This window comes from Kryptolebias marmoratus, linkage group LG5, assembly GCF_001649575.2.
Source record: "Kryptolebias marmoratus isolate JLee-2015 linkage group LG5, ASM164957v2, whole genome shotgun sequence".
In the NCBI taxonomy this organism is placed as follows: Eukaryota; Metazoa; Chordata; class Actinopteri; order Cyprinodontiformes; family Rivulidae; genus Kryptolebias; species Kryptolebias marmoratus.
In genome coordinates, this window is record NC_051434.1 from 7,217,731 (window position 1) to 7,235,936 (window position 18,206).

At 40.3% G+C, this 18,206-nt stretch overlaps 2 protein-coding genes across 6 annotated transcripts; one reads left to right on the forward strand and one right to left on the reverse strand.

The window, feature by feature from the left end:
- Nucleotides 1-103: 103 nt before the first annotated feature.
- Nucleotides 104-1,192, reverse strand: LOC108239501 (protein S100-A11-like). Its single transcript, XM_017422245.3, has 4 exons — nucleotides 1,079-1,192; nucleotides 932-964; nucleotides 611-775; nucleotides 104-356 (listed from the first exon to the last, which is right to left on the reverse strand). Exons 3-4 carry the CDS (start codon nucleotides 755-757, stop codon nucleotides 189-191), a joined length of 315 nt encoding a protein of 104 aa, XP_017277734.1. The 5' UTR covers nucleotides 758-775; nucleotides 932-964; nucleotides 1,079-1,192; the 3' UTR covers nucleotides 104-188.
- A 1,434-nt stretch (nucleotides 1,193-2,626) lies between these two features.
- trim46b (tripartite motif containing 46b) lies at nucleotides 2,627-14,276 on the forward strand. Of its 5 annotated transcripts, none has more exons than XR_001808834.2 (12): nucleotides 2,628-3,020; nucleotides 5,015-5,276; nucleotides 5,369-5,558; nucleotides 6,056-6,254; nucleotides 6,680-6,826; nucleotides 7,059-7,154; nucleotides 8,006-8,259; nucleotides 9,006-9,127; nucleotides 9,249-9,587; nucleotides 11,116-11,180; nucleotides 11,757-11,986; nucleotides 12,259-12,326. XR_001808834.2 is itself a non-coding variant. In XM_017426476.3 (12 exons), the coding sequence occupies exons 1-12, from the start codon at nucleotides 2,931-2,933 to the stop codon at nucleotides 13,395-13,397; spliced, it is 2,439 nt and encodes an 812-aa protein (XP_017281965.1). In that variant the 5' UTR covers nucleotides 2,636-2,930; the 3' UTR covers nucleotides 13,398-14,276. The 5 variants fall into 5 exon arrangements, 4 of the variants coding, with proteins under 4 accessions (XP_017281984.1, XP_017281993.1, XP_017281965.1 ...); XM_017426476.3 differs by lacking the exon at nucleotides 11,116-11,180 and adding an exon at nucleotides 12,956-14,276 and having other exon boundaries at nucleotides 2,636-3,020; XM_017426482.3 differs by lacking the exons at nucleotides 2,628-3,020; nucleotides 11,116-11,180 and adding exons at nucleotides 3,698-3,766; nucleotides 12,956-14,276.
- The last annotated feature ends 3,930 nt before the right edge of the window (nucleotides 14,277-18,206 follow it).

An 18,206-nucleotide genomic window follows, 5' to 3' on the forward strand; every position in this document is an offset into this window, starting at 1 on the left:
ATTCAGTGTTGGCCACCTTCAGCAAACACAGCAGTTTTCTCGCCCTTCCAGTTTCTCTGCTAAACCTGATCACTACAACAAGAAGAGACAAGTAATGCAAAAGTGATTGGCACAAAAGCTTTTATTTTCCTTGATGTGAAACCAAGTACTTCAGAATGTAAAGTATTTATTCAAGCACAATGGCCTGGTTATGGTTTTCCGTGTTTTTCTTTTGCGCACTTCATGACTTCCTCAAGGATTGCATGGTTTGCGCAGGCGAACGAGCACACCAGGCTGCAAAACTCAGGGAAATCCAGAGTCCCATCTTTGTTCACGTCTATTTTCTTGAAAATCTCATCTTTATTTTCAGCACATGCCTTCATGAAAAAGAACACAAATACAAGTGAATTTGTATATAACTGGTTCTCCATTTCTGCAAAAATCATTAACTTTGATAGCTGTTCCGTAAGAAAATATGAAAAACTTTTGTTGAAATGTAACATAAATCATATCTTTTGAAGTCAATGTAAAATAGAAGTAAATCAGTGCAACTTTTTGTTTATCATCTGGAATTTCTGCACCAATATTATACAACAGAAATTAAAAAACAAACAGATAAATGTTCCCTCACTTCATTAAATGATGGCATCTGCTCTGCCAAGATTTCCTTAAAGGCGTCACTGCACAGCTTTCCGTTCTCGTTTTGATGCTGCATGAATACACACAACATACTACCTACTGCCATTTCCATCAAAGTCATGTCCTTGCAGCCTGCCATTTTAGATTTTAAACAGATCTGGACACAAAGAAAAAACAGAAAAAACAATCTTAACTGTTTAGCACCTCAAATTAGGAATTCTATACTAACATAAGCAGAGCTACAAATTGATTCGAATGATCAGGGTGATGTTTTTTTTTAATTTTTGGATCTAGTCAACACATTTTTACATACCTGGCAAAAGGTAGATGAAGTCTCGTGAAGCACCTAAAATTGGGATACGTGCATTATCAGTATTCAAAAACAGAAATATATGAGAAATATTCCAAATACGTAGTGAAATTTGCAGAAAAACTAAGCAGTTGGCTGTTTTGTTCCTACCTGGATCTGAAGACGAGTCCAAAGTGTGAACTCAGACTCGCTGTGAGAGCTTAAATAGAGCTGGAACGCCCTCTAAAACCCCACCACACCCTCTTTATGTGTCCTACTCAGCAGGTATTTGTGGCAAAGTAAATTTAAGAAGATACATCTAAATGCACCTTAGACATGCTTTAAAAAAGTGTCACTTTTCTACTCATTTATAACATTACATGCATATTATGCAGCTTTGATAACGTTAAGGTTTTAACCATTTCCAGCGAGTTGTGCAGAATTTATAGGAAAACCGCCGTAGGGGCTTTTTGATACGGCGGTTATTGTGCTGTTTATTAAGGTTGGTTTCTTAGGCTCTGACGCTAACAGCTCAGCAGAAAGAAATGCACTTTACAAAGATTTGGGCGTGGTGCATGAACAGAAAACCTGTCTGGTCAGGTTGCCATGTCAGAAAACACTAAATCTTCTGGCAGGAGTGGATTTTCTCACCAGTGGGGAAAATACTGAGACTTTACTTGAATAAAAGCAGTAGCACTATTGTTTAGGACAGTATAAAAACAATTTCACTCTGTAGCACGATGTTAAAATATGCTCTAAAACATAAAATGTTATTTGTAAGGCTTTGTATTTTTAATAGGGTGTTAAACCCATAACTACTCACTGAATCGACTGCATGCATGTTTGTGTTGCATAAGGAGACAACAGACCTGTGCACGTCCCTGGCTGTCTGAACTTTCATTTCAAGATTTCTGCAGAGAAGCAGCTGTTAAATACTTAAATAATGTGAATGAACGGAAGGGCTATCATTTCATTTTGTCTGCCACCTTTCATGTCAAAGTTTAGATGTTTTGGTCAAAATATTTTGCGACGCCTGCAGTGTTGCAAAATGCCACACAGAGCGTGTGTTTTTATTTTTAGCTCATAATCTGTAAAATTGACTGAGTTACAGCCATTTTTGTATTGGTGGATCAGCAGTGGCGGCCATTTTGAACTGGATAAACATGTTGTAGATGTACATCAAAGGATTGAAAGGTTCATTAAAATCAGTGGTTCATGAGATATTTTGCTAACAGACAGACAGAGTTGAGACCAGACAGTTGATGGGAAAATGTTAAACAAAGATGTTGCAAAACCTGCTGGAATATGAGACAGGGATGACTCTCAGCTACTACCACACCAAATATTAGCTCACTATCTGTGCAGCTGACAGAATATAAGCATTTTGTCAGAGTTTTAAATGAAAGACATTTGTCTTACTGGCTTTTTTTCTTCCACCCAAGCCTTAAAAATACACGATTTATTCGTGTTTTTGAGCTTCATTGGTCAAAATGCATCACATTTAATGTATATTCTTGCTCAATTATTTACTCAGCTGGATGTAAACAACGTAGATGCACGAGAAAATTAGGAACCAAACAAATAACAGATGGTGTTTAGTTTTCCTGTTTCTTTCTCTCCTCCATGTGCCACATCATTTAATGGCATCCGGTGCGGGGTGGGGTGAGCTGAGAGGTGGGGTGGGGTGTGTGGATGAGGAATAAAGCCACAGGCATCTCTTAATATCCAGCGTGGACGTACAGCGAGGCTTTATATATTTAAGATGGCGGCAAATCAAGAAAAATAATAAAAATAAAAAAAATCCTCTTTTTCCTCCATCTGAACGCGTCACGTGGTGACGTTCATCAGCGCGCACCAGGACCGAGACGCTTCTGAAAACCAGAAAAAAATAAACCAAAAACGCAGGAAATAAGGAGCAGTTAATTGATCATTTCCAGTAACCCGGAGGGATAAAGTGAAACCTGTGACTGAGCGCGTTTAAGATGCACCACAGGTTCTGTGGTCTGAGCCGAATCGCATCCAGATGATGAAAACGGGGGGCAGCTTTTTTTACGTGGCAGAGATGGATGTGAAAACAGCCTCATCCGCCATGGAAGCGTTGGTTCGCATCAGCGTGAGTACATCTTTATACTTGTCTCCTCACTGTGTTAAAATTAAAATATTTTTAGGCGAAGCTTCGTGATTTCACAGGGAATGATTTGTGTGGAAACCACTGAGAAAAAACAGGTTTATGTCGCTTGATTTTGAAGCCAAATTAAAAGGTTTTGAGGTGAAATGAAATAGACTCTCGGTGGGGATTAAATTATTTGCTGTGAGGATCGTTATTAAGAGGTTCGCTGTTTCTGGAGGGGATTAATGGAACAGGCCTCTCAGATTCGACCTAAATCTTCATCCAAAACAAGAAAACAATGATCTCTCTCCTGTTTTTTTTTTGTTATTGTTGACGAGATGCTGCTGTTTTGTTGGTAAATATAAAATGGTAAAATAGGCTTTTTGTTTTTCTTTTTTTTTTTGCGGGGCTGGTTGGATGCTCGTTTCCATGGAGACCGGATGCAAGCCTCCAGTTCCCTGCTGCTGAGGGAAAATAAAAAAAAACAAACAAACGATGAGCTGCTTGGAAGGTTTTTTTTTTTCAGAAACGATGACAATCAGATAAAAATAAATAAATAAATCTCAGAGAAAGTGCAGAGCTGCATCTTTTCAGGCTGTCGAATCAGATCTTCTCTTCTACGGAGCCCATCTTACACCTCCTTACTGGCGATGTAATCCCTCAAACCCCTCCCCTCTTCTCAGTCGCTGTCCTCCTGCGGGATATATAGCCTGTAGTCCACTATCATGGCGCCTAGATTCCAGGTGAAGGTAAGGATGTGCCTGCTTTACGCCTTCACCAGCAATGCAGCAGCCATTAGAGGCGGATGCGGAGAGCCACAGCTTGCGGTCTGCAGACCGTGCAGTAACCTGGATTTGTTAGGATGAGCTGCAGGAGCAGGAGACGGACAGGCCGGAGTTGACATTGGAGAATGACACAAAGGGGGACTGACTGAATGTGATGTAGGTCTTAGCTGCAGAGTCATGTCTCAGCAAAGGTGTGTGTGGCTTTATAATTTTAGAGAAGAAGGGTGAAGGAACGAGCTTTATCTGGTCCTGCATCACATCACACACAGCAGTGAGAAAATTCACAATTCCCCCCCTGCGTGCAGCACTCAGTCAGCTTTTCTCAGCCTCTGCTTGAAGTTAATTCATCGTGAGCGTGATGAGAGCGGCATGACCTGCAACAGTTTTGCTTTGGAGGTTGTGTGTCAAGGGCATCCTGTCTGCCTGCCAAAAAGACTTAGAAACACAGAGTGGAGACAAAATCGGAGAAATTAGACACAAAGCATTAATGTAATGATGGCATTCCTTCCGTTTTTTTCATAAAAGCCGTGCAGGTAGAGCGGCTGTAGGTGTGAAGTTGGGTTTTTGAAGCAGCAGTGTCCTGTTTTGTCAAACTGATGTCCTTGAGTGAAACTGTGACACTCTTAAGGGCCTCAGAGATTCAGACACACACTCACTCTGAAGCCCTGATTTAGTTTCATTGACTGTGCTAGCTCAAGAGTAAAGTACAGAAAGTTACAAATGTGTTTTGATTTACTGTGCTGCGTTATTGTCTCTTGAATTATTTTTTTGGAGTCCCTTCTCATTTTTGTCCTGCTGTAATCAATTCACTTTTTGTAATAAATGTAATAAACAAGGTTTGTTGTCATAGTATCATAAAACAATTGGACTCTTGGAGCTTTTATTCATACGCAGGGCTGTTATATAAGAAATGCAGAGGTTGAAGAATTAATGGTTGGTCTTTATCAATAATTTACAAGAATGATGGCTCGTGTCATCTGTTTGGCACATCTTTTTACACTGGCCACTTTTATCTCCTCTAACCTGCATACTTTACTGGTACTGACTAAATATGTAAGACTTTTTAGCAATTTTTAAATTAATTTTCAACCCAATTCAAGGTTTGTTATGCACTTTTCTCCCTCTACATGTTGCGTTTCAGAGGTTTTATGAACTAAAATGATTCCATCTTTGGGATCTATAAATAATCCATGACCTCTTTGCCTCCGACAGTCTAACATGAAGAGCCTGGAGCAGGAGCTGCATTGCCCCGTGTGTAAAGAGATAGTCAAACAGCCTGTGGTCCTGCCGTGCCAGCACAGCGTCTGTCTAATGTGTGCCTCCGAGGTCTTAGTGGCAAATGGCTACCCGCCTCCGGACCTTCCCCCTGAGCCCAACTCTCCAGCCTCCACCCCCAACATGCGCTCGCCCCGTCAGGCTCGCCGGCCCACTCCAAAATCCGAGCAGCGGCCTATTGACCGCGTGCTGCGGTCAGGTAAGAAACGCGTCTTTATTTTGATTATTTATCTGATTTCTCGAATATAAGAGAAGCTTGTTCAATTGAAATCTTCTCCTTCTGCTCATGAGGTCCCCACCCACCATCGCCATCCATGCCTCGTTCCCCTGGTCATGGGACGTATCCAGGGCGACGACGTAAGGAGGGCCCTCCCCTGGTGATGATGTTCCCCTGTGTCCCCTGCGGTCGAGACGTTGAACTGGGAGAGAAGGGCCTCACCGACTGTCTCCGCAACCTCACACTGGAGCGGATAGTGGAGAGGTAGCACGCAGATGTGCTCACACACTCATATAACAAAATTATATATTAAGAAAATTGCTAAGATAAGCACATAAAGCCTCCACATTATATTGATTTGATGTTAAGGACTGAATATAAATGAATAAATGACTCTGAAGTGAAAAAAACAGGAGGTGTGGGAACATTTCCAGATCTGATCGTCATCATTCAGCAGCAGCTGAACTGTGAAAAATCCTGCACCGTGTGCAATACAACATACTGTCCGGTAGCTACACTTACTGACAGTGTTTCCACAGGCTAGCAGCTTTCTGTTTACTTTCTCACACATTTCTTGCTGCCTGTCTCATCCTAGATCCCTACATCTTTTAGACACCTTGATTTGACTTGCTTTTACAACACAGGCAGAAAATTGCTCCCTCATTTGACAAAATAAAAAAAGGTGTTTAGTCACAACTGAACAAGACAAAAACTGGGTTTTCTGGGTTTTTTCTACCTTATTTTGTGGTCATTATCTCTAGGTACAGGCACACAGTGAGCCTGGGCAGCGTCGCTGTGATGTGTCAGTTCTGTAAACCTCCACAAGCTCTGGAGGCCACTAAGGGCTGCGCTGACTGCAGAGCGAATTTCTGCAACGAGTGTTTCAAGCTCTATCACCCATGGGGGACGCCGCGGGCCCAACACGAGCATATCCTGCCAACGCTCAACTTCAGACCAAAGGTGCTGAGACACTTATTACTCATTTTTATCTGCATATAAGATAAACTATAAAACTACATGATAAAAAACTCATTTAAGCTGTGTTCTTATCCTGTCAATAAAGGTTTTTAGGTTATAAAACTATAACATGTAATGGGAATTTGTTCAACAGATGTGAAAATATTTCATAGTCTGATTTTAGTTTTAATATTTTGAGCCATGTGGCTTAAATAACACAAAAGGAACAAACATCTGTATCAATTTTATGACCAAAAATTCAGTAATCATTTGCTTTATACTGTTTTACTGACGTTTAGCTGCAGTTGTCTATTTTCCCAAAGTGAGAATAGTGAATTACAAATATGTAAACATCTTTGTTCTGTTTTCCACACGTAAAGTTTGGCTCAGATGGATTTGCTCAGGTTTAACGAGCCTCTCCTCCTCAGGTTCTGACCTGTACGGAGCATGACCAGGAGAAGCTGCAGTTTTATTGCAGGTCCTGCCAGCGGCTGCTCTGTCCTCTCTGCAAACTGCGCCGAGTCCACACGGGACACAAAATCCTCCCCGTGGCCCAGGCTTACCAAGCTCTAAAGGTCTCAGCCCGACTCTTCACCAGTTCCTCATAAAAATATGTGTAAAATCTGTTCAGATGAAGAGTTATATCCCCATACTTTCATGTCATATACTCAAATTGTGAATTAAAATCAGCACTAGTCAGATTTAGGATTTAAAAATCACATTTTGACGTATAATAAATAAACGCAAACAGGCTAATGGAGAGTTAATGTCTGCCTTTTAATCCGTGCTGTCATTTTTTTTCAACAGGAGAAGATTACTAAAGAGATAAACTACATTTTGTCGAACCAGGACACAGTTCTGTCTCAGATCACCCAGCTGGAGAGCTCCATCACTCAGACTGAGGTGATTAACACTTTTGCACAACAACATTATGCTTAACGTTAAATTAAAACCAGTCACCAGTTCGACCACATTAAACAGCTGAAGGCACAAATCGCTTGTCCCTTTTGTTGATGCGTTCAATCAGATTAATTCAGAATCAGTTTATATCTAATATGACATGAAGATTGATGTTTTATTTTACCAGATATTACAAACGAAAAGGCCATTAGTGGTTTGGATACCAAATGCTTTTGTCTTTTGCTGTGTTTCCCCATTTTTATAGTTTCTTCCTGCTTGTCTCAAACTGCGTGTTTAGAATTCAGTGCTTGTGTCATTAAATCAGTGAGTCGATGAAATCTGTGCTTGTGTCTTACAGACACATTTGGTGAAAACATTTTAAAGAAATGTGTCAGCGTTCAGTTCATACAGATGAAAATAAAACCATATAATGTGATGATATTAATCCATAAGTAAAACTGACATATGCAGACACTGATACATTTATTGCTACCCTACTGTCCACTCTATTTCAGCATATCCTTGTAAAATAAAACTTTTTTTGTTTACTCTATCACGTATTAAAGGCATGCATATCTACATTTTAACAAACCTTTGTTTCAGTGAGCTGTAAGGGTACCAATAAATGTATCTGTATCTATAAAACATTAGTAATATATGCATTTTAAAACATTTGGTCCTGTTTGTGACTCATGCAGGTGTTTCAAACATCATCTATGCATCTTTATGTGTACTTTGACCTTTGGTACACCTTTTAATGAAGGACAAAGGCCTTCTGTGAAGATGTGAGCCAGCTTCAGCTGAGTGTTAGTTTTCAGATGTTTGAACTTTTTTTTTTTTTTTTCCCCCCTCAGGTGAACAGCGTGTCAGCCAGAGAGCAGCTGGCTCAGAGCATCAGGGATCTGACCGCCGCCCTGGCTGAGCGCCACGCCTCGCTCACCCAGGCCCTGGAGGCGGCGCGGCAGAAGCGGGGCGAGGCCTTGGCTGCTCAGGTGTCGGAGAGGCGGAGCTTGATGGAACACGCGGGGCTCATGGCGTTCACCCAGGAGCTGCTGAAAGAAACCGACCAGCCCTGCTTCGTGCAGGCTGCGCGACAAACTCACAACAGGTTTTTTCTTTTTTGTTTACCTTCGGTTCCACTCCCTGACTTGACTAAACAGATATTAGGTTTGTGGTTTTTATCCTCGGTTTTGGAAAAGAACGGCAGCACAAATTAAATTTATCTAATTATAGCTGTACTTTAAACTTTAATAAAAATGTTCTCAGTTCTGTTTGAAAGTAGAGCCTAAATGATTTAGCTGTATTTGTAAATCGCTCCATTCCGTTTTACATTTAATGATCCATCTTCTGGGGGATGAAGTTAATGTGTTTGCTTTAGATCGCTGCAGTTATAATTAATGAAAACTCACTATTGCAGTGGGTAACGTCCTTTATAAACAAAAGCACAGAAGTTTAGCTCAAATAAACATGCAAATGTGCATTTAATCTTCATTAAAGCCTATTTATTTATTTTTAGGTTGAGCCACAGTTTATAACATCCAATTCACCATTTTGACCAGGAAAGCAATATTTTGGTTTTCTGTCTTTAATAAAAATTGAATGTGTTTGGAGTTAGAGACAAACAGGACAGTGATGCATTAAGAGGACTAAAGTTGTTAGTTTTGGCCCATCTGCTAGATTTGTTAGGCCTAATAAAAATATAGGATGAGGCTGCAGCCTCATCTTTTATTTTATCTTTTCCAAACATCCCTCCCACATTATCATCCCGTCTCTCCCTCCCATTTATCTTGATCAAAGCATTGCGTAAACACGACTCTTCCTGTTATGCTGTTTTTTTTCTCTCTCTCTCTCCAGGCTGAGCAAAGCAATTGAGAATCTCCAGCATTTCACTTTAGCTGCTGATCCGTCCTTCAGACACTTCCAGCTGGATGTCTCCAAAGAGCTCAAACTCCTGACAGATCTGACATTCATCCAGGGTGAGAAGGGCAGCTGTGGGAGGAAGGGTGGGGCAGAGAATACAATAAGAAAGAAAAAATTTGTTCGAATAAATAAAAACTAAAAGTCTTAAGCCCCACATTGAGCATATTCCTGTTGTAGCTCCTCAGGCTCCAGTGATCGACACCCAGCGCTCTCTGGCCTACGACCAGCTCTTCCTGTGCTGGCGTCTGCCCCAAGAGTCCCCTCCCGTCTGGCACTTCTCGGTGGAGTACCGCCGTCGCGGCGTGGTACCAGGAGGGGCGTCCAGAGGCGGCATCAGAGGAGGACTCGCTGCAGCTCGCTGGGGCTGGCAGCGCTTGGATGAAGTGAGTGGAACCAGCGCTGTGATTGACAGGTTGGAGATGGACAGCGTTTACGTGCTGCGGGTGAGAGGCTGCAACAAGGCGGGCTACGGGGAGTACAGCGAGGAGGTGTACCTGCACACCCCACCTGCACCAGGTGAGAAAACCTTAAACTCGTTTGTGTCATGATGTGGAGTGACGAAAGCGAACCCAGAGCGCAGACTCATGTTAAAAAGAAACTAATTTATTAAACTAAAGAATGAACAAAACAAAAGCTGACATGGCAGCAAAACAAAAAGATAAACTGAGCAAAGCACGGAGTAGCAGAACCAGGAAGTAACGGCAAAAACAACAAGCAAACAAACGACAAACATTAGACAAACCTTAGACAGTGGACCAGCGAGGTATGGAGAGAAATGACCGGGTTTTAAAGTGCAGAGGATAATTGTGGTAAGTGGATTCAGGTGTATGGGAGCAGTCATGGGCAGGTGGAGATGGGCGTGGCCAGGAAACAGCAAAAGGGTGACTGGGGAGGAGTGAATACACAAGCATGAACATGAGACCAAACAAAAAGCAAATACAACAGAATAGAAACAAAACAAAAACCCAAACCAAATAAAAATAAAACATAAACAAAACCCATGGAAAAACCAAATCACCACAGTTTGTCCCAAATTGATTATTATCATCTCATGAATGTGAACATCTACAGTAGATCCTCAAAAATATGTGTATTTTTCTCAAAATCTTACTTTTGTATTGAGGAAAAACAGGATTTTCTTTTTTTTTACCAATATTACAAAAATTGCTAAAGTTTGTAAGTCCAAAAAGCGGTGGGAGCAGCTAGCTGTAGCACTTCTGGTGCAGCCTGGGCCACTTCCTGCAGGAATATCATAATATTATGAAATGCAAAACTTACTGCAATGTAAAAAAAAATCATCAGTCTGGTCAGAATCAAACTCTATTTCTCCAAACTGAGGTTGGTCAAAGAGCTACCTACAACAAGTAAGATATTGTTTATAATTGTTCCACAGAAATTCACTTTTAGTTATTCTGTAGTACTGAATAACTAAAAGTTGATTTCAGTTTTATGATTAAAGCCAACCTCCTAACTATCTTTAAATATACTTAATTCTCTGGAACTAGAGTCTTCTTCTTCTTTTGTTTGTGTTATCAGATCCTCCTGACCTGAGATGTAACGTTGTGTTGCCATTGTCCAATGGTGAAACAATCTAAAGAGCAATGAACAAAAACTCAACACAATGCAGTTAAACAAGTTGTAGAACAAGAACAATCTTTATCTGGTTATTTTCCACTTGATGGATTTCCAGACCAAGACACACCTATATGTACACACCCTGCAGAAATGTTTCATGTTTCCATACGATGGAAGGTATGATGTGTCAAAGCTGGTTTATGACAGATAACATCAAGAAATAGTTTTAGAGATCTTTTTTTTTTTTTTTTTTTGAAAAACCCACTCCGCTTACCTTCTTTGTTTGTTACAAATTCTTTACAGTTTTATCTTTACATTTGTTTTTATGGTGAAATGATGAAAAGTTCACTTTTTTTTTTTCTTTCTCCGTTCCCATCTTCTTGTTTCCAACGAACGTCCACCTCTGACTTCTCACCTTCAACACATCCTCGCTTTTCTCTTTACGTCCTCATTTATTTCCATTTCACAGCTTTGTACTTGCCATCTTCAGCTGTGCTACTTCCACGCTACCAACCTACATGCCTCCTACAGAACGTAAGAAGTGCTTTCATCCCTGTGTCACCCTCTGTTTTTAGACTGCCCGCCTCCCCCACTCATCCCCTCTTTCTCCCATTCTCACTCAGATCTGTCCGAGCATCGATGAGGTTTGCAGTTTGTTAAGACCCGAGGCTTAACAAAATAGATCTGATTCAGATCCAGGGCTTTTTGTAAGGGTCGATTTGTGAGATTGGTGAATTCCTTTGTGCCCCTGTTGGCTGTTTTACCTTCCTGCTATGTTCCCTTGGTATCTTTAAAAAGACAAATTCCAGCTGTCAAAGTTTTGTGGTCAAAGTTGTTGCATAGTTGACTCTGTGAGTCCTCTTCTGTTCCAGGGCTGACAGGAGGAGGTGCATCTGCTCCTCTCCTCTCAGTTGTTTCTTACTCTCCTCACCTTTGTTCTGCTTTCTGGCTGTAAATCTGTACGCCTTTCCTTCTGTTGCCTCCCAAACCTCTCTTCTCACCTCTGAAATTTTAATTTCATATTTCCTAACGCTCCTACCTGTCTTTGATTTCTGTTCGTCGCTGATCTTGTCCGCCCTTGTTCCCTTTTTCTCTGCTGTTTCCTCTCAGTGCTTAACTTTTACCTGGACTCTCGCTGGGGTCTCCATGCCGACCGGCTGGTGGTCAACAAAGAGCAGCGCGGCGCTCGAAGCGTCCCCGGCCTCTCTCTGCTGCAGGCTGCTGACCACGCTCTCACTTCCTGTCACCTTACTTCTGACCTCCTTGTCGGGGATGTAGCCATTACACAGGGCAGGCACTACTGGGCATGCTCAGTAGAGCCTGGATCTTACCTTGTGAAGGCAAGTAAATGTGGACTGCAGGGTCTTTCTGGCAGCATGTCTCTGTGTAGGAACTTTGTTAATGCCTTGGCTTTAGGCTGAGGAGGTGACTGCAGAGAGCTTTTATGTTCTTGCACTTTTACATACAGCAGTATTACATATTTAGGTTGTATTATTGATACAGGCATGCTCATCCTAAAGCTTTTAAGTTATTGAATCGATAAAAGAGAATAAGCTTGAATGGGATCTGCTTATTTAATTCCATATCTTTACTACTTCTTCTTGTTGAACAGGTGGGAGTCGGTCTGGAGTCCAAACTGCAGGAGTGGTTTCACCTCCCTCAGGACATGGCCAGTCCTCGGTGAGTAGAAACAAGAAAAGAAAAATTAAAGTAATTTTCAAACAGAGATCCCTGCATCATGATTATATTAACCCCAGCTGAACTGGAATTGGCTCTGGGGCTACAGGAAAAGATTGCAGAGTAGCCTGAAATAACAATTTAATACAAACTAATCACATGTGATGTTTTGGGTGCCCATAAATATTAGAAAGTGACCTGTTTTACTGCCTATAAATAAAAAGTTCTGCATAATATTTTAAAGATTAATCCAGCATTAATTAAACACATACTGATCTGTTTTAACAAACAGAGCTATAAAAGAAGTTTTATGGGCTCTGGTTTTAATTTTACTTTTAGTTTAGACTTGTTTTATGTTCGCTTGAGGTGTTGTTACTCAGGTGCCACGCCTTTTTCAAAAGGACCGTTCAGATTTTTTTAACCCTCTTGAAGCCTGCGTAACTGAAGAGAGGAAGAGAAGCCGTGGTAACATAGGGTCCATTTGACCCGAAGGCCACAGGAGGGTAAAGACGGTTACTACTCGGCAAAGAGCAGTTAGAAAGATTTCAGTCAGAAATGAGCCCATGTAAGAGCAAACTTAGTTTTTTATAAAATGAATCATCCTCAGTTTATCATCCATTCTCATTTCCCAGTTACGACCCAGACAGCGGCCATGACAGCGGAGCAGAGGATGGCTTGGACTCAGCACCGCCCTTCTGCTTCCTTACCATGGGGATGGGTAAAATATATCTCCCGCAGCACAACTACCACCACCACAGCAACAATCGAGACCCCATCACCAACGGCAACAGCCCCTCCTCTCCCGCGGGCCTCACCTACCCTCTGCCGCCCCGGCTCGGTGTGTGCCTTGACTTTGAGAAGGGACGCGTCACCTTCTACGACGCCCACTCTTTGCGTCCGCTGTGGGAGGGTCACGTCGACTGCTCCGGGCCCGTCTGCCCCGCTTTCTGCTTCATCGGTGGGGGGGCGCTGCAGCTGCAGGAGCTGGTTGCCAACCGGAACGCGGATCAGACTCCGGTGAGGCGGGTAACCATCCAACCCCGTGTCTCTAACTTAAACAACAACAACAACTGATCGAAGGCTGTAGCTGTAATCTGGAATGTATTTGTGAAGTATTTACTCGGCTAGAGCGAAAAGGTTCAGACATCTCAGCGATTTTGTTAAGTATTTAATTTTCTTGAAAAGGAAGATGTTTCTATAGCCACAAATATGCAATGTAATTATGTTTCTTACCTTTTGTTACATGCAGTTTTGCAAGATTTATTGCTTAAATAGTGTCTGGTAAGTCCAGCACTGGTTATGTAATTATATATATTTAGTGCTTGCATCTAAAAAGCTAATGTAGATAAAGAATCACACAATTTTTGCCTTTTCTGTAGAGCTTTTACTCTGTTGTTTTGTCTTTAATGCTTTCCATTTGCTTCATATATATGGATGTTGCATAAAGCCTAAAATATAATATTGCACCAAAATTTTTAACCGCTTCAGTTCTTTTCATCTCAGCCAAAGTTATTGTTTTTCTGGGATGTAAATGTGGTAAATTAAAAGTAGAGAGGAACAATGAGGCAAAACAGTAATTAGAGACTCCAATTATACCTCGGCTGCACAGTTAATCACCAGTTTCCACACTTTTGTTTGTGTGTTCGTGTTTCGTATTTGAACACATGTGTTTGATGTTGGGGTGTGTGTGTGTATGTGTGTGTTAATTCCCTGAGCATATCGGAGCATATGGTTTGACTGATAACAGCTCTAAATGTTAGGGAATCAAAAAGCTGTGTCCTCACAAACACATTTTTTTAAACCTTTGCCTGGTTATAAATTAATGAGAAGCCCTTCTAAGGAAAACAGTAGCAGATTAATTTATTGTAAACTTCACCTGCTGGCAGAATGTTTGCTAAAGAAAAACGGATTATGGAAATTAACGTTGAATAAACTCAAATGGGTAAACTTACACTTTTTGTTTCCTTTTATTCTGTGTGTCACTGATTCAAAATCAGCCTCCTTATTGTTTGGATCAATCATTATGGCTGTTTTTTGCCACTAGGGGGCAGCAGAGCATAATCCATCCTCGTCTGGGCTGGCCCTAAGAAGATGGCCAGAATTTTAATATTGGAGACGCATGGTTAATGGAAATTAATGTTTGTCATTGGATATTGGCAAACATGATCGTTTTCCACATTTCCTCGCTGTAATTCCTCACAGATTTGCTTATACATAATTAAAAGAGGTGACAAATTGAAAGATAACGGAGAAACATGAACAAGTGCAGAAAATTTAAACAGGTGCAATGGATGGTGTAGTGAAGCAATTAACGTCAACTTGTACTCGCTGTTGTGTATAAAAATACAAAGCAGACCCAATTAATACTAACTTAAACTCTATGTTATGACTTGTATTTCATTAGGAAGTCTCCAGCAAAAGCTGAAGAAAAGATTTTTCATTTAAACATCAAAACAAAGCATCTTTAGGTGTTGTATTATTTAATGACCATGATAGTATTTAAAGGCAGGAGCAAATATTTATAAATACTTCCAACAAAGACCACATGAGTCACACACATCAAAATAAAGTTTTGTTACTTTATACAAAAGTAAAAGTCTCGGAAAATTAGCCGGGTACTCATATGGTACTTAGTTACTGTGGAGCTGTGTTTATTTTTAAAGATGCAAAGTAATCTCTGATAACTGTTTCTTTAATCACCTTCATTTCAAAGCCATGAAGTCCGAACTAAAAAAGAAAAAACAAGTTAATAAACAAAACATTTTTTAAAAAATTAGGTTAATGTGTGCCTAAATTAAAAAATTAAAAGCAAAACTTGTGACTAAATGCCGACTAGCACGCATCTCTTTACCTGACTGAAAACAGGTCAGACTCTAAATTCACCGGTCTAACAGATGTTTTAGAAAAGCCACATTGTTGAAGGCCAAGCTCTGTCTTTATGATGCTTCACCGCCCCGCTTGATCCCGATGTTTATTCTTGACGGTTGTCTTCCTCGATCTTAATCTTTCCTTTTGCGCTCAGCAGCAGATTCACTCTTGTATTTTCACTTAAGTGAAGTGAGATTTATTTATATAGCACTTTTCAGCAACAAGGCGAGCCATAGTGCTTTACAACAGAAACAACAACAGAATCAAACGCAGAAAAAACACATCAATCATGTATAATCTAAATGAAATATAGGATAATCTAAATAAAATCACGAAACCAGACATATCTAAACATGAGCTAAGACAATCAAAATAGTAGCTAAAATAATCTAAATGTAAATGTCTTCTTGGACATTTCACGTTTTTTCCAATTCCACTATATTTGTTGACCTATTCTGATTCTGAGTGTTTTGTTTACATTGAGTGTGGGCTCGCATTGCAGAATTGCATATCAATATATCTGGAAAACTCCTGGAGTAAACTCTTTCAAACCACCTTTCATATTTTGTGCTTTTAAAGAGCAAATAAAATGATTTCTAATGACAAATGTGACGCTGACGAAGAACTAATATCTTTTTTAGATTCACCTACAGGTTGTCTATAGGTTCAGACTGAACTTGATTAAGTTTAGAGAATGTTAACGTGCTGTTTTACACCTTTATTTCTCCAAGTTAAAGCATGCTGTGTGTGTGTGACGCAAGAAAGGTGACACATATAAGCATTAATGACCTTTACTTGTACACTAGTATATGGTAGTAAAACGGCACAGAGAGGGGTGACTTCATGTGGTAAATGAGAACGTCTGTGTGATTAAACTGTGTGAGCATGAACGATCCAATGAGAATTACACAGAGAGGGATTTTATAGCAGGACAGCCATGCACAAACCCTTCATTACAAAGACGAATGTAATATGCTGAAAGGTCAGTGGTGGAAAAGACTAAATGCTCTAGTTAACACATGTGGGAAAAAGATGTTTATTTTTTTTACCATATACCATCCCAGATAATAAAGCCCTGAACCACCATCGCCTACAATAAGAGCATCCTGTGATTCTGACATGTTGTAACTGGTGGTTTGGGTCCGCTTGTCCTCAGAAGGAAAGTTCACAACAAATCAATGCAAAGCTCTTCTGAGTGATCATTTTTATCCTGTTATGAAACATGCACATATATGTCCTGATGAGACTCATATTTTCCGAGGACAAAAGGGTCACTGAATGGATTGATGACCTGACCTTCACTGGATCTAAATCCGGTTCAATATCAACAAAGATTTTGAACCGACATCAAAGGTAAAGCTTTTCACCAACAACGAGTCAAACGAGGGTCTATCTTCTGAAACCAGAGCTCCGCAGACATGCAGAATCAGTGCAAAGAGGCTAGTTTGGCAACACACGCTGTTCAAACAAAGCACTAAAGCCACATGTTGGGTTTGTCTTAATTTATCATCCATCTGCTGCGTTTTGGTTTTGACGCTCTCAGTTAACAGCACAGTTTGTTGCTTTTCGTATACTAAATTTAGTTTGGCAACGTGGAGGCTGCGAAGAAGGCTGTGCATAAGATAAGAGGAGAAAATCCGAAAAACACAACATTTATGTAACTAAAACTTTTCAAAAATTACAACTATGCTATAAATCGCTGACCAATGACAGTCATCACATTAAATCACATTAAGAGCTCGCAAAACTTTTACCACAGCTGTTAAAATTTAACAAGACAGCACGGGACGCTTTTTCAACTCCGTCACTAAATCATGTAGGTTTATATGGAATTACATGGATGAGGGGTTGATTAGGAATCATCAGTACATCAGACTTTACTGTTAACATTCATGCAACAATTCACATAATAACAGATCTAAATTAAAGGCCTAGCAGTTTTTGAAAGAATGAATATTACCTGTCACCTTTCCTGCCAGTGTTTTAGACTAAGATCATCTTATGTTGAGAAAGAACAAAGTTAGAGCTTTAGCTTATGTGCAGTCTCATGCAATATTGCAACATGTTTTGTTAGCGCTTGAAGTATGTGTTGTGCATGACTGTCAGCTATTACCACACCAAATTTCAACACATTATCTGTAAAATTGACTAAGTTATAAGAATTGTTATTTTTTCCAGTGTCAACTTATGGTGACCATCTTGAATCAAGTTGGCTCCAAAAGTTAATCAGGTATAGAGGTACACCTCATGATTATTTCCTGAAAGTTTCAATAAACTCTTTCCAGTGGGTCATGATATATTTTGCTAACAGACAGAGATAGATGGTTCTTGAAGAATCTTGTAGCACTCAGAATATTTGTTGGGGACGACTCTCCTCTGCAACCACACCAAATGTTAGGTCAGTATTTGTAAAACTGACAGAGTTCAATCCACTTTTGTGTTTTTGCTGCTGTGGCAGCCATCTTGAATCAGTTGTACATCTAGGGATTGCTTCCTGAGAGTTTCATCAAACTTCGTCCAGATGTTCATGAAATATTCTGGTAACAGACAAATACATGAACACATACACAAGCACAAATAAAAACGTTATTCCTCCTCCTCAGTGGGTGATAATGACTTGGTCCTTCCTATAAGACTTTTAATACCCTGAACAGAACCAGAGTTGAGTTTGCAGTACAAGACGCCACCTGTTGGCTAATCACAACCATAAACAGAGCGTAGACTTTAAACACGCCTCAAATACCTTCACATGTTGAAATATTTGGCCTCTCCTGATAGGAAATGAAAGGAATTCTCCTCTTATCAAAAACAACATCACTGCCGAGATCATTTCTCAATGAAACAACCCAGATAAAAGTGATGAATAGTGATCTACATCTGCTTTTGATAAGAGATATCAGCACACCTCACATATGCGGGCGCTCAGCATTCCTCATGTAAATCCGATGTTAATGGTTGGAGTGTACCTTTTTATGAGCTTCAGTATGAAAATGCACATATGTGCTTAATTGGACC

Excerpts from the sequence above, each read along its gene's own strand:
- trim46b (XM_017426476.3), top strand. The coding sequence starts at position 2,931 with ATGATGAAAACGGGGGGCAGCTTTTTTTACGTGGCAGAGATGGATGTG. Across the intron at positions 8,260-9,005 it reads GCGCGACAAACTCACAACAG|GCTGAGCAAAGCAATTGAGA; the intron begins GTTTTTTCTTTT and ends CTCTCTCTCCAG. Across the intron at positions 11,987-12,258 it reads CTGGATCTTACCTTGTGAAG|GTGGGAGTCGGTCTGGAGTC; the intron begins GCAAGTAAATGT and ends CTTGTTGAACAG.
- LOC108239501 (XM_017422245.3), bottom strand. The coding sequence starts at position 757 with ATGGCAGGCTGCAAGGACATGACTTTGATGGAAATGGCAGTAGGTAGT. Across the intron at positions 357-610 it reads AGATGCCATCATTTAATGAA|GCATGTGCTGAAAATAAAGA; the intron begins GTGAGGGAACAT and ends TTTTTCATGAAG.